Source organism: Lampetra planeri, chromosome 4 (assembly GCF_965212315.1).
Source record: "Lampetra planeri chromosome 4, kcLamPlan1.2.h2, whole genome shotgun sequence".
Lineage (NCBI taxonomy): Eukaryota > Metazoa > Chordata > Hyperoartia > Petromyzontiformes > Petromyzontidae > Lampetra > Lampetra planeri.
Genome location: NC_136110.1, coordinates 7,351,171 through 7,365,012, shown reverse-complemented (window position 1 = coordinate 7,365,012; position 13,842 = coordinate 7,351,171). Strand labels below are relative to the sequence as shown.

The 13,842-nt window shown below is 45.6% G+C and overlaps 1 protein-coding gene across 4 annotated transcripts in view; it reads right to left on the bottom strand.

Annotated features, from left to right (window-relative positions):
- Positions 1-5,628: 5,628 nt before the first annotated feature.
- The window catches only part of LOC144717637 (myoferlin-like), a 92,146-nt gene continuing 83,932 nt past the window's right edge, over positions 5,629-13,842 (bottom strand). For all 4 annotated transcript variants that reach the window (XM_078593155.1, XM_078593151.1, XM_078593154.1 and 1 more), the window contains 6 exons: positions 13,078-13,219; positions 12,747-12,846; positions 12,267-12,451; positions 10,268-10,377; positions 8,027-8,174; positions 5,629-7,720 (listed from right to left, as the gene is read on the bottom strand). In XM_078593155.1, the coding sequence (XP_078449281.1) occupies positions 7,688-7,720; positions 8,027-8,174; positions 10,268-10,377; positions 12,267-12,451; positions 12,747-12,846; positions 13,078-13,219 (718 nt within the window). In that variant the 3' untranslated portion in view covers positions 5,629-7,687. The remainder of the gene's footprint in view (positions 7,721-8,026; positions 8,175-10,267; positions 10,378-12,266; positions 12,452-12,746; positions 12,847-13,077; positions 13,220-13,842) is intronic.

The window sequence follows — 13,842 nt, the reverse complement described above, 5'->3', positions numbered from 1 at the left end:
CAACGTATTGTGCATGACGCCACGGCGGAGAGGAAAAGGCGGGGGCCGCATTTATTTGTTTTATTTTTTTGTATTTTAAAGGGAGGTGGGTGGGTAAGTACATAAATAATTATACAAGCGTTTTTATTTGTTTTCGCCTGCCTTCCCCCGTGCTGGTCCTCCAGTAACTGCAGGACAAACATTGGTTTTGGGGAAAGGAATTTCTCGGAGGTTTGGCAACCGCCAGTCTCCCGGTTGACATGCCAGTGACCTTCCTGCTCGCTTTGTCAAGGTAGTGCCTTGACCCTCTGTTTTATATTTGTTAGCGTGACAAAAAAAACTGGTGGTCGCAGAATTGTTCCCGTTTGTACTTTCTGCTCGTTATGAATTTATATATTAGTCTGCAACACAACAACAGCAGCAAAACTTTCCACATTTATTCAAGACAAAAATGAGTCAATCAATTAGTAAAATTGTAGCCAGTTGGTACACAAGGACAAACTTCAAAACTTATTAAAAAAAAATAACAATGCCTTGAGATCACAGTCGGCAAATGTATTGAGCATTAGTCCTTGATAGCCGTGGAGTAGCAGGCAGCGTTATTATTTTTGTTAACAGTTTATGAATGTTTCCACTCAAGTTTCTTTATTCCGATGGTTACTCAGTTTAATGAGAAAAAAAACCATTCAGAAGGCTCGCAGAGCATTGCCCCACCACGTGAGCGAACGGTCTGCAGAAGAAGATGCCGCAGAACTACTTCTGAAATCTCAAGCGACCTTTTATCCGCACCTGGGCGGGGGGGGGGGGTTGGCATTTTCCCACCCCCCTCTCCTCCAGAAAATATTAATCACATGGCAAAGCTCACATTGATTCAGAACAAAGAAAATCATTGGTGATCGGGCCTGAGATCACCAATGCGAGGAACACGGTTTTCATTGTCGAGGTGGTTGTCCAGAATTGAACCCAGGGATCTCAGCAGCAGTGCCAGCTCAGAGCTTTGATCTCTGAGTCATCCGGCTGGCCGCGAGTTATTGCCGAACGTACCGAATTACGGCGGGCTCCGTCGTGATGCACACAGCTCATTTGCCACGTGGCCACATTCTGATCCAATGGGTGGGTGAGCTTCGGTGCAATTAAGCGATGCGTTACCTGAACGTAAATGAATTGAGCGCAGTCATTATACAATTTCAATTTGATCATGACGCAGGGCATTATTCGCTATGTGGATGTACAACAGTTAACAAAGCTACTTTATGCAAACAACACGTTTACCTTTGTTTTACTTTTACCGTATGGGTTACCAAAAGCAACATGCCACATAGACATGAACAAAAACAGTACCTTGTCGAAGCAGCACTGGATGAAGGTCACCCCAATCGTGCTGGTCAGTGCGGATCGGTGAAGGGCAGGGTGTGGGGGGAGGGGGTGGTTGGTGGTACCATGGCCAGGAATTGAACGATTGAATTGCACCATCTTCTTGGTTCTTTCGGTAAAGTCACGTAGAAGGGAAATAATAAAATAATAAAAATACAACATAATAAAATACAATTATCACGACGCTCCGGCCACAACGCAAGCAGCCGTCCGCAGGTTCTTCACCTGAGGACGCTGTCTTTTCGACAGACCTGTTCTTCACCTGAGGACGCTGTCTTTCCGACAGACCTGTTCTTCACCTGAGGACGGCTGCTTGCGTTGTGGCCGAAACGTCGTGAGAATTGTATTTTATTATGTTTTATTTTTTATAATTTTATCATTTCCCTTCTACGTGACTTTACCGAAAGAACCAAGAAGATGAATCCCTGCAGTCACGAAAGCTTTAAATCGAAAAAAAAGATTGAATTGGAATCGCCAGGTTCATAATCCAGCGCACGCAAGCCCACGATGTTGGTGAGTGAATCCGTCTTCGTCTTCTTCTTGCGTCTGGCTGATACGGACGCAGAGCAACAGTGTCACATTGAGGTGGTCAAGCCAGATAACCGCGTCAGGAGTAACGGAGTAGTTACGCTGCGATGTCTCCGTCGTATTTGTGCATCGGGGCATTGCGTTGTTTTATATTGTGTGGTCTGTTTAATACATCAGTAAGGGCCAGTGACGTGATGTACAGAACCCTGCTTGGTCAGGTAACCCGGCCCATTTTGTCGTGTACAGAATTTAAGCGGGTTTCTGTTTTTTAAACCGCGGGCGGGAATCGAACTAATCAGATCATTGGGTCCATTGCAACGACGTGCTAATCATTGTTGTCAGCCCTCAAGCACCACTGTCTGTCTGGTCGAGACTTTCAGTTTTAGAGCTCAGCTAAGAGCTAACATCTTCATCCAGCTGTAGGAGTCGCGGTGGCGAGATGTTAACTACATCGCCTGGTATACAGGAGGTCGTGGGGTTCGATTCCGACCCCGACGCCTGCATATGTGCAGTTTGCGTGTTCTCGCTCTCTCCCTGTGGCCACGTGCATTTTTCTCCGAGTCCTCCGGGTTTCCACATTTAGAAACACGTATTTCTCGCGCATTTGGCTGCTATAGACGACCAAACGATAGGCCACTTCATTGAGCTATCATTTGTGGCTAGATCATTTCTAAAAAAATACATTTAGGCTGAGTGGGCCCACTGGCAGAGCATAGTTGCCTAATTTCGATCGGATCATTGGGGTGTATTAGTAATCAATCGGCATTTTGCGACCCCCACTGCCACTGTGTAGCATATTATTACGTGCCAGGGACTCTATGAGATAATAGGACAATAATCTGAGTCCATAATCGGCAATAAGTAACGGCAAAGCAGTTATAAGTGACTCACAGAATTGTGCGCAGTTGCGTATACAGCACACGACTTCCCTGAAGGCAAACACCTTCAGCGAGCGCGATGCCGATCACACAACGCGGTTCGAATTCGACCCTCGATCGATGGCTGCGCCATCGCCACACACGCGTCGAATAAAAATCAAGGGACAAGTCCTTACTTACTAACAACTCCTCTATCATTTTTCATTGCTGGAGAGGTTGCCCCCCCCCCCCACTAACCTTAAAATCCTGTCTCCGCCATTGAGTGGGCCTTACCTGGTAAAAATAATATTACAGTTTTAGTTTGTATTGTCACGGTGAATGTACTAAACAAAAACAAACTTCCGAACTCAAAATGAGAAACCTCAAGCTGATCCCAAAACCGCCAACTGCCAACTGTCTGCGTGTCGGGCGGTCGACATCTCAAACAAAGAGCGGCAGAGCGTGGCAGACAGAACTCCGCGCGTGACTTACAAGGTCACCGTGTGGATACAGGAGGCATTATTGCCAAGGTGAATTTCAGTAAAAAAACACAAATAATGTTTTTTTATTACGTTTTCCTCGCAACACTGGCATATCCGAAGAGTCCATGAAACAACATGTCCATGAAGATCAATGGTAGGCCAGCTACTACTTTTATTTCATGCAATATAGAGATATATGTAACGGGAAAACACACACACACACACAACTGAAACAATGAAAGCTCGAAAGCCATCGCTGCGACACACAAACCCATCATCCGGTGGTTGCTAAACTGTTGGTACTCACTGGCACATGACCAATCTGCTCATCTCGTAGGTTGCCACCACAGATGGTGTCACTTTGATGATTTTAATTCCACGCTGTGGCCGATGACAATGAATCGTGAGATAGCCATTTAAAATAGGTGGGGTTATCCACGTAATCTCGTATTGGCCTTGTAAGTAAATCTGTCCGCGGGGAAAAACACGTTTTGCTCCGTGAGATGGGAATGATTTCTGCTCTGGAACCTGAACTACAACAGCACAGTGCGGGATTACTTTAGCATTTGTTTTTAGTTACTCGAGTCCATTTAATGATTTTTTTTTAACCCAATCATTCATTTCATTGGACAGGTATTTCCATCAGAAAGGCGCGACAGACGTGGTAACACACGCGCCCACGTCGCTGCGAGAACACGCTACAAATGGGGCGCACACGCACACACCGCCGTCTCGGAGCCCCCCCCCCCTACCCCCCGGGGCTTGTAAACAGAGGGGCCCCCCACCACCACCACCACGGCCCGGGCTTAACATCATAAGGCTCACAAAGTTCACCTTACGCCGGGCTCTGCGGTGATTAAGGGCGACCCCGCACGCTGCCGCATAATAATCCCAGGGATTTCCTCGGACACAGACACCCAACTATTGTTGCCGAGCGAACGCCTTCACAGTCCTCGCCTCGCCGCGGGCGACTTCGGTGCCTGTCGCGAGCGGCTGCTCAGACGCGGCGACCGAATGCTGTCCACCCGGGGGGTAGGAGGAGGAGCGAAGGCAGTCGACTGATTGGAGGTGGATACCGTGAAGGTTGACACACGGTAATGGATCACCAGTGCACGTGTACCCAAACGGGCAGTTTTGCTAAGCGCGTGGTGGCCTGGGCCACAGATCAATTGGTGGTGGGGTTAGGAAGACCACCGTTCGCTTACATAGACAAAGATCACCCGTATAGCCTTAATAGACTGTAGGGGCAAGTGCTGTTAGCGAGCACCTATGAAGGCCAGCACGGCACACGAAGCTGTGGGTGGCCAACACCGCGCCCGGTCGCCTTCGTCTCCCTAGCAGCGATGTTTACGCATCGCACCGGGGATTCATTTGAGGCAGAGTCGACCTAGGAGAGGCCCGGCACCAGTTCAGATAATCGTCACCGGTGTTGGTCGTGAGCGGGAATTGAACCCGGGTCGCCAGGTGCGTAGCGCAGCGCTAACCACTACACGACCGCTCCCCACATAGGCAGACTGCGTCACTGTCAAAAAATAATTCCACGGCTTCCCACTAGACGGGGCAGTACGGGCACATGTCATTATAATTTATATTCTTTGGGTCTTTCGGTAAAGTCACGTAGATCGGTTCTAAGAAAATAACACAAAACAATAAAAATAACAAAAAAACAACAAAAATAACAAAAACAATAAACTGTTGTTTTGTTATTTTCTTTGAACCAATCTACGTGACTTTATTTTTGTTATTTTTATTGTTTTTTTTAATTTTCTTTGAACGTGACTTTACCGAAAGACCCAAAGAATACGAATTTCTGCAGTCACGAAATATTTAAGTCGAGAATGATAATTTCCTTGAAAAGGGGTGAAAATTCAGGAGAGATTTCGAGTGGGCAACCCGTCAAGAGCAAGAGAAGCCTTGGATCGAGGAAGCAAAACGATCCGGGATCCGTGAATATTTCCAGACGGGAAAGGACCTCGCTGGAGACGCAGCGAGAGAATGCAACGAGGTGGAACCAAGGCAGGTGCTGATCGACGACTTGAAGAAGCGGTTGGGCCAAGCGATGCAATGAAGATGACGGCACAAGATCGAAGAGAACTCGAACCAAGAACGTGCCCCCCCCCCCCCACCTAAGTGAGAGAACACGAATACAATACGGAATCGTGACTTTTATGTTAGACTCCTTGGGGGTATTTACCGTGCACGGATTAATTACCCGGCAGTCAGAATTGAGACAACGCAATGCACAACGGGATTGCCCCGATTGTGAACTCAATCTATTCATTAACGCTGCGACGAAACGCTCATACGTGCATTGGAGTTAAAACAAAAACCGTTCGCGAAATCAGCAATAAGGGAGCGCCACCTAGCGACTAAGAGTGCCACTGTAATGAAATTCAGCACTCGAACCGTTGACAACAATGCTTTATTATTTCATCAAAAACACGCCCTGGTCATTTAAAAAATATTTTTCGTTAAATATTTTTTGTTTTGGTCATGCATCTTACCACCGAATGAGCGCAACAGCCACGTACTTGTAACACCAAGGTCCCCAAACCAGACGGCCACAGACTGAAGATGCATTTAGTGCGTTAATCTTCGTCGTCAGAACGTCTCTTATTTTTATATGAACACACACAGACGCACCTGGGCCTCGTTGTTAGGCTAAGGGCGCCGTTTTTTTTTTTAAAGAGCGAGGCCGACCTTCTGTTGTTGCTGTTGGGTAACATTCGGTTCGCACTCGTGTATAAACACGCCTTTCGCGCGAGTTGCCTCACCCTTTCGACGATACCACAAACACAGTGTGCACCTTGACTAAATGGACACGTAAAAAAAACCACACACACACACAACGATTACATTTTCATCTGCAGAGAAGTGTAACGCATGTTTTTGGCCATCCTCCAATATTTCAGAGAAAAACTACTTGTAAACTGCCAGTAATCCACCTACATAATTCTGATAATACCATGTATATATGTCAGGGTTGTTTTGTTTCCTTTATAAATGCCACAAACATTTCAACAAGTACAGTTTTAAAAGTAGAGTTGTGCAGTTTATAGGGGGGATTTGTTTTTTGGGGAGCGGGGGGTATTTTATTTCAATTACAAATATTAAAATGTATCGGAGGCAATAAAACACATCACCCGTTGATTTTTGTTAGGAGCAAGAGAAGGGGGGGGGGGCAGAGGGGGGGGGGGGGGATATTTGAAGTGCCTACAATATTAATCCGCCCCAAAACGCTGAGCCGCATGCGTAACATCCGTCAACGGACCGGTGCTTTAAAAGTGCTCGGGTAACTTCCCAATACATTTGCCAATGAAGAGATGCGATGTCGTCCATCGTGTGAATGCACAACATAAGTTTGCGATGGTATACAACACAATTTCGATTTAAAGCTTTCGTGACTGCAGGGATTCATCTTCTTGGTTCTTTCGGTAAAGTCACGTAGAATGGAAATAATAAAATAATAAAAATAAAACATAATAAAATAATTCTCACTATTATTTTGAGAATTATTTTATTATGTTTTATTTTTATTATTTCCATTCTACGTGACTTTACCGAAAGAACCAAGAAGAGGAGGTATACAACACAGTTCAAGGTTATTTGACTGCGCACTTGAAATTGACGGCGTTATTTTTTTCCCAACGGCGGAGCAGGTATATGCTTTCGAATTAAAAGTTCATCTCATAATTTATCAAGCGATGAGCGAGCAACACAAACCAAGTCGCCCGTTAGAAGATGTACTTCTTTTAAAACCGGCTCTAAGCATTGCACCTTTTAAAGGGAAGTTTGTTCGGCTGTGATGGTAATTACATTCACGTACGTTTTGGTTTTTTTCCGTCACACAAACATGAACACACATCGATAGATGACTTTCATACATTGCCTTTGATGCGAACGTGTTTAAGTAAGAAACCTATGTTTGCAATCTTTAATGTTTACATTTTTTAATTCATTACTAAATGCTGTCTGTGTGTACTTCAGCATCGAAAACATCACACTATCCCACGTGAGACGACAAATAACCGCACTGTTTGTTTTTAACAAAGTGCAATGCTTCTAAGATGTAAAACTAAACACGAGGGTGAGGGGGGGGGTGACTTTTTTTTTACGATAATCACTTTTATGTTTCCAGCAACTTGCACTTGTGACGGTCACGTAACACCCATTCACAACTAATATCAGTGTCAGATTCAACTGCTTTCAGCACCACTACTGGGAGAATACACGACGGTATGTGGAAGTGCTTGTGTGTGTGTGTGCATTCTAACCCTAAGCGGGAGTATATCTCAAACTTTATAATTGCTTGTTTTAAAAAGAAAAATTACATTCAAGCCATTTTTCTGAAGGACCACATGAGTGCATCCAGCTATATATAGATATTTTTTTTTTACTCTGGAGTGGACATTCCTCCTGCTTGTAGAACGTTTCCAAATTCACGACAACAAGAAACTGTAGATCAGTTTATCCCAGCACGATTTTCTGCGCAGTGTAGTTCTGAAAAGACAATCAAACAAATAACGTTCAAATATCTGACGGCCATCATACAAATAATTTGCACAAAGCTCCTGAATGTAATAAAAGTCCCTTCTATTTTGTGAATATCGAGCGATTCATTTGCATCAACTTTTCACACATTATCGTTACAGGAAGTTTAAAACAAGCCGGCATCAGTCTGGTCGTATGAACGAGGCGACTTGCCAGAAGTTAGCTCTACTTGCGAGAGGTTTCCAATTTTCGGATTAAATACCAAAATTGGGGACTCGTCCCTACAGTCTGCACATAATTTAGAAAAAAACTTACCGGCAGGGAATAGAAGAGGATGGCGAGGAATAGGACGACTAAGAGAAGGATGAGGAGCCCAATGAAAATCCACTTGTAGCGCCTCCAGATGATGTACTTGAAGGTTTTGAGAGGCGACGTGAACCACAGAAACGACGTCTCCGGGCGGCTGCGTTTCATCACAAAGCAGAAAGACGCCAGCAATCAAAATAAGGCCAGTGACAATCACCACCATCATCACCACCACCACTGGATAATGACCTCCACAAATTGTCGCCATCTCTCTGTCATGGTCTTAACGATGCAATAGTCCAGCCTTGACCCTGCACCGCGAGCCGATTTTAAATCATCGCTTCAACTTCACGGCAGACGTCCTCCTCAGGCCCTCCCCTCCCCTTTGGCTGCCACTCTGTTGTTAGTCTCGACTGCCACTCTGTTGTTAGTCTCGACTGCCACTCTGTTGTTAGTCTCGACTGCCACTCTGTTGTTAGTCTCGACTGCCACTCTGTTGTTAGTCTCGACTGCCACTCTGTTGTTAGTCTCGACTGCCACTCTGTTGTTAGTCTCGACTGCCACTCTGTTGTTAGTCTCGACTGCCACTCTGTTGTTAGTCTCGACTGCCACTCTGTTGTTAGTCTCGACTGCCACTCTGTTGTTAGTCTCGACTGCCACTCTGTTGTTAGTCTCGACTGCCACTCTGTTGTTAGTCTCGACTGCCACTCTGTTGTTAGTCTCGACTGCCACTCTGTTGTTAGTCTCGACTGCCACTCTGTTGTTAGTCTCGACTGCCACTCTGTTGTTAGTCTCGACTGCCACTCTGTTGTTAGTCTCGACTGCCAGCCGCCATCCTCTCGTGATGTTCTCCTGCCACTTTGTTTTCTTACCGGTTACATTTTTTGCGTCTCTTCTGGTCTCATTTCAAACATGTGCCTCTCTCTATGCTTCTTTGCGCGCACTCTTTACCTATGACACACCATTGCATTTCTAGGGCAATCATCACCGACAACTGCCACGCTTTTATGAAATGTACTAGTAATGGAAGAATTCCACGACTCCAGGAAGTGGCCCCGAAGCTTGCCATAATGTTAGGGACCGTGGCCAATTACAGCCAACGTCAGTTTACCGTGGACAATTAGACCCAAACCGAAACATAACATATAAAAAAGAATGTTTAAAAATATTCAATTTTTTATGCTAGAATATAGTATTGTTATCTGTATGACATAAGTATACCAAGTTTGCAGTCGATACCACATTGGGAAATGGGTTAAAATTTAGTTACAAGATTTGAGGATACAACAACGACAACAACAACAGATAGAGTGAGTTAAATGAAAGCGTGTGAAAAAAGTCTCCGTTTCAAATCTTGGTATATCTGCTCGTTGCTTCCCCTAGGTGGGTAACTGGGATAGCAACTTCCAATCAGATCACAGAGGTCACATGGTCTGCCCAAGATTGTGTGCTCTGTAGACCAATCAATTTCATTGGCGAAATCGAACCTTATCCCCTCAATGCCATTGCTGTACCAAGCAACTATGGCAGCTCACATTGAATGCACTGGCAGGAAAAAACTTTCCAGTGGCAATTGCCCGAAGATCGGCGATTCTTTAGGTGCCACAGCTGGTTGTGCGATTTGCCTAAATCACAGAGGACAATTTTAGATGCCTCATGTAGCTTAAAGGTCAGAGCATTGAGCTGGCCACTGATGAAATCCTGCATTGAATAAAGGAAGCTGCTGCCTGTGATGAAACGTGATTCTCAAAGTGCTGCGAGTCTCTGGTGTCAAGCCCAGTCACCAATTACTGCACCACATTATATTTGATTTTGCACTTAATTTGGGCGATTTCCAGCTCGGCGGATTAAACAGATCAGGTTAACGTTCTTGCGACAAACATTACTTCGTAGCATAGTGAGTGGGAAAGTGCTGCTGTATACTGTGTAAGTAGAACTTCTTTAGCACCGTGTGTAGCAAACCATGCTCATCGGAGGTGTGGTATGCGGACCACAGGTCAACTCAGAGGATCTCAGAGGTAGTTCTGTTATATCTGCTTTTGTGGGCCACTCGAACGCAAAGGGGGTTACAACTGCTCTGCAAGTGTTCCGGATGGATTCTCCCTCTCATGACGCGATACCGATAGCACAATTGGAATTAAACTTGTGGATGAAAACACACGAAAAACAAAGCCACGTCGATCATCTCAGCACGTTTGCTCACCACCCCCCGGCATTATAAATGGCCGAACACATTTCAAGGACCCTTACTTTGGTGGGTCCAGCTTTGGGTTCATGTTGGGTTCCTCACGGCCCAGGCCTGCGGGTCTCTCCTCCGCCTCCTTGTCAGCCAGAATCTCCAGCGTCATCTCCACCTTGCCCTGCAATCAACAACATGGACAAGAGGCCCCCCCCATTTAGTTTTTGCTCTTGGGGCGAGAGTTGTAAGCGTCGATGTAAACCAGTGTTCTTAACTCATATTCAGAGGGGGGCCCACTTTTGCCGATAAGACGTCAGTGTGAGGGCCGCCACACATTTGAAACCACTGGGGTTTGACAGCAGCACGGTGGTTTTGTTTTCACATTTGTGTACTGGTCGGGGGCAACACATCAGGGGCCGCGCTTAAGGTTGCCAGGGGCCGCCAGTGGCCCGCGGGCCTTGCAATGAAGAACACTGGTGTTGACGATTCTCAACATGCTCGCCAAAGAATGCACACAACAAATCATCATTTCAGACTCTTCACTTACATTAAATACATTTTTTCCAGCTCTGAAAAAAAAGCAATAGATCAACTCGATTGCCATTAAATTAACACCAGTCAAAAGACATGCAGGAAAGGGCAGTTCCCCCCATGTGGATAGGTAGTGATCTCCATAGTAGTTTTGTGATATCACCTTCTGTGGACCACTCTCAAACTTTGGGCGATGCATTGCCCTGCCAGAGTTCTAAAAGGGACATTTATTCACGTCGCAACATGGCTCCGATAGCAACCAGAAGTGGAAAAAGACGACTAATCTCTTCATTAAAAAAATATATAAAATGTATTTTCAGTCCTTTACCAATCAATCCACTGTTGGACAAAGGCCTCCCTCTCCCCCCACACCATGTCAGTCACGGAGGTTGTTTGACCATACTTCACCAAACCGGCGAATGGGGGGGGAAGGACGACCCAGGGCCGGTTCGGACATCACTCCCCCCACCGATGTTAGCCGTGGCCAGCAATCCAACTCTGGTTGCCAGGTTCATAGCGCAGTGCGCATTCCCACTAAAGCACCTGCAGGGGTTGAGGGAGCTGAGCTACCGCCCCCCGATTAAAGAATCAGCCGCCCCCACCCCTTCTTTTAATAATGTAAGCTTAAACTAGATTGGAAGCTTTCGTGACTGCAGGAATTACTCCATGGCTCTTTCGGTAAAGCCACGTAGAAAGAAAAATAAATAAATATTAATAATAGAATATACGACATGTCGATTGCAACACAAGCAACCGTCATCAGGTAAGAATGAATGAGAAAACAAACTTAGAAATATAATGCAATGCAACACGGAGTCGGCTAACACAACAGTCAACACCCTACCTGGTTGATTACATTCTTACAAAGATTGTTAAATTTGAGAGAGAGACAAAACACAGACACGGAGCCACACAATCAGACACACAAGCAGAGATAGACAAACACACAAGCAGAGAGAGACACACACATAGACACACAAGCAGAGAGACACACACATAGCCACACAGAGACACACAGAGGTGTGTCTATGTGTGTGTTAGCCAACTCTGTGTTGTCTTGCATTATATTTCTAAGTTTGTTTTCTCATTCATTCTTACCTAATGATTGTTGCTTGTGTTGTAATCGAAACGTCATATTCTATTATTATTTAATATATTTTCTTTCTACGTGACTTTACCGAAAGAATCATAGACTAATGTATGCTTAATTTAATCCTTGGACGCCACTGAACAAAATGCAAAAACCGAGTACAATTCAGCGATGGGCGTCTCCGAGGCCTTTCCTCATCGTGCACACGGGGGGGGGGGGGGGGGAGCCAGAGCAGGGTGCGTGAGAGACAACAGCCGATCGCATTGTTACTCGCTGAATTTAGCAATTCACACGTTTAAAGTAAGTTTATTTAACATTTAAACAAGGTTACCGCAACAGAGAAGCTGGCAACGTGCGCTAACCATTCGCTGCTGCGCCGCTGCTCCGGCTGCAAGTAAAAAAAAGTTTTAAAAAGTAGAGAAACACATCAATAAAAAATCATCACTCACGGCGATGATCTTCTTGCCGTCCTGTTCGGCGATGCACGGCCACCAGCCCTTGACGTTCTTCTGCTCGAACAGCGACGTGGTCTTGTGCTTCTTCTTGCCGGTCGGGGTCTCCACCATCTCCAGCGAGCATTTCTCCGCCGACTTTGCCGGCACGGGCATGTGGGACAGGTTCAGGTCCAGGTAGCCTGGTCACGGGTATGGCGAGCCGGTTGTACGAGGGAGGAGATAAAACAAATAATGCCGTTGTATAGTAATTCCACAACCACATCATCATCATCATCATCCCAGACTCACATTCCATTAAACGTCTGCTTATAATCTCATATGAAGTGTACAGATCAGAAACATGGCTCTCATTGATAGGGTCCACTGCCCTCTGCAACCCAAAATGTAGCCTCGCAGCAGGTCGTGTAAAAAACGGGGGTCTTCTGGTGTTTCTCAACCTTCTGGGTATGGCGGGCAGGTAGGTGGTGCACGTACCCAGGTAGTCATCTGGAGAAAACTTGTCATTGTCCCAGATCTGGATGGTGAACTTTGGAGGAAGGCGCAGCTCGGTTTTGTCCAAACTCCAGAAGTGTTCCTGAAGGACACGGGCACAAAACCGCAGCAGCGGCAGCAGCAGTCAAGCGGCCGCGCCCTACAGACAGACATCGCCAAGACGCCTGACAGCAGATCTGCTGCTCTCTGTCAGCCGTTCTCAAACGAAACTTTCTCACATCTCATGAAATCATATCAACACCGCAATTGGAATTTTTTTTTTTACAAAATCAAAGAATAAGCAAGGTTGGGGCAACAGCCATAGTGAACGCACCTTCCTGGAGACCACACAGATGTTCTCAGCTGGCACATACTCGAAGGGGAAGATGTAGCGCCAGTTGAAGTTGCCTTCCCCACCCAAGGACCGGTAGTGCACGTCCGTCTTCTGCTTGACATCGTCACGCCCGTCGATCCACCTGTGGAGACAGCCATCATAATCAGCATCTATCCATCCACCATCATCATAATGCCCCATCATAATCCTCCATCATAATTCTCCATCCATCATCATCATCAATCCATCATCCTCCATCCATCACCCATCCATCATTATAATCATCCCTCATCCATCATCATCCTCCATCCATCATCATGGCTTTCATAGCTCAGAGATAATCCATTCTCTTTTTTGATATAAGCTCTGAATGTAGGAGTCGGCTACTATGGCAACAATGTTAACCACTAAGCTACTTATTTCACAAATCCACCAAAAAATTCCCATAACGTACACAATCTGCGCTTTTATCATGGCAATGTTTGCATCAACGTCCAAGTAATATATATCTCTGGATTTTACCCAAATCGTTTTTTTGCCCTTTGACCTTAGCCGTACTCAATGACCTTGACCTTGCATTGCTAAGATTAGGTGACCAACGAATAACCAGCATCATAAAACACGCATGCCTACATATATATACACTTTTAATTACATCTCTAGCTACCCCTCCTCCCTGTTGTGTAGGCCACAGGTCACTTGAAAGAATTTCAAAGGCAACTCTGCAATACCCAATTATGTGGACCATTCTCTAAACACAAAGTG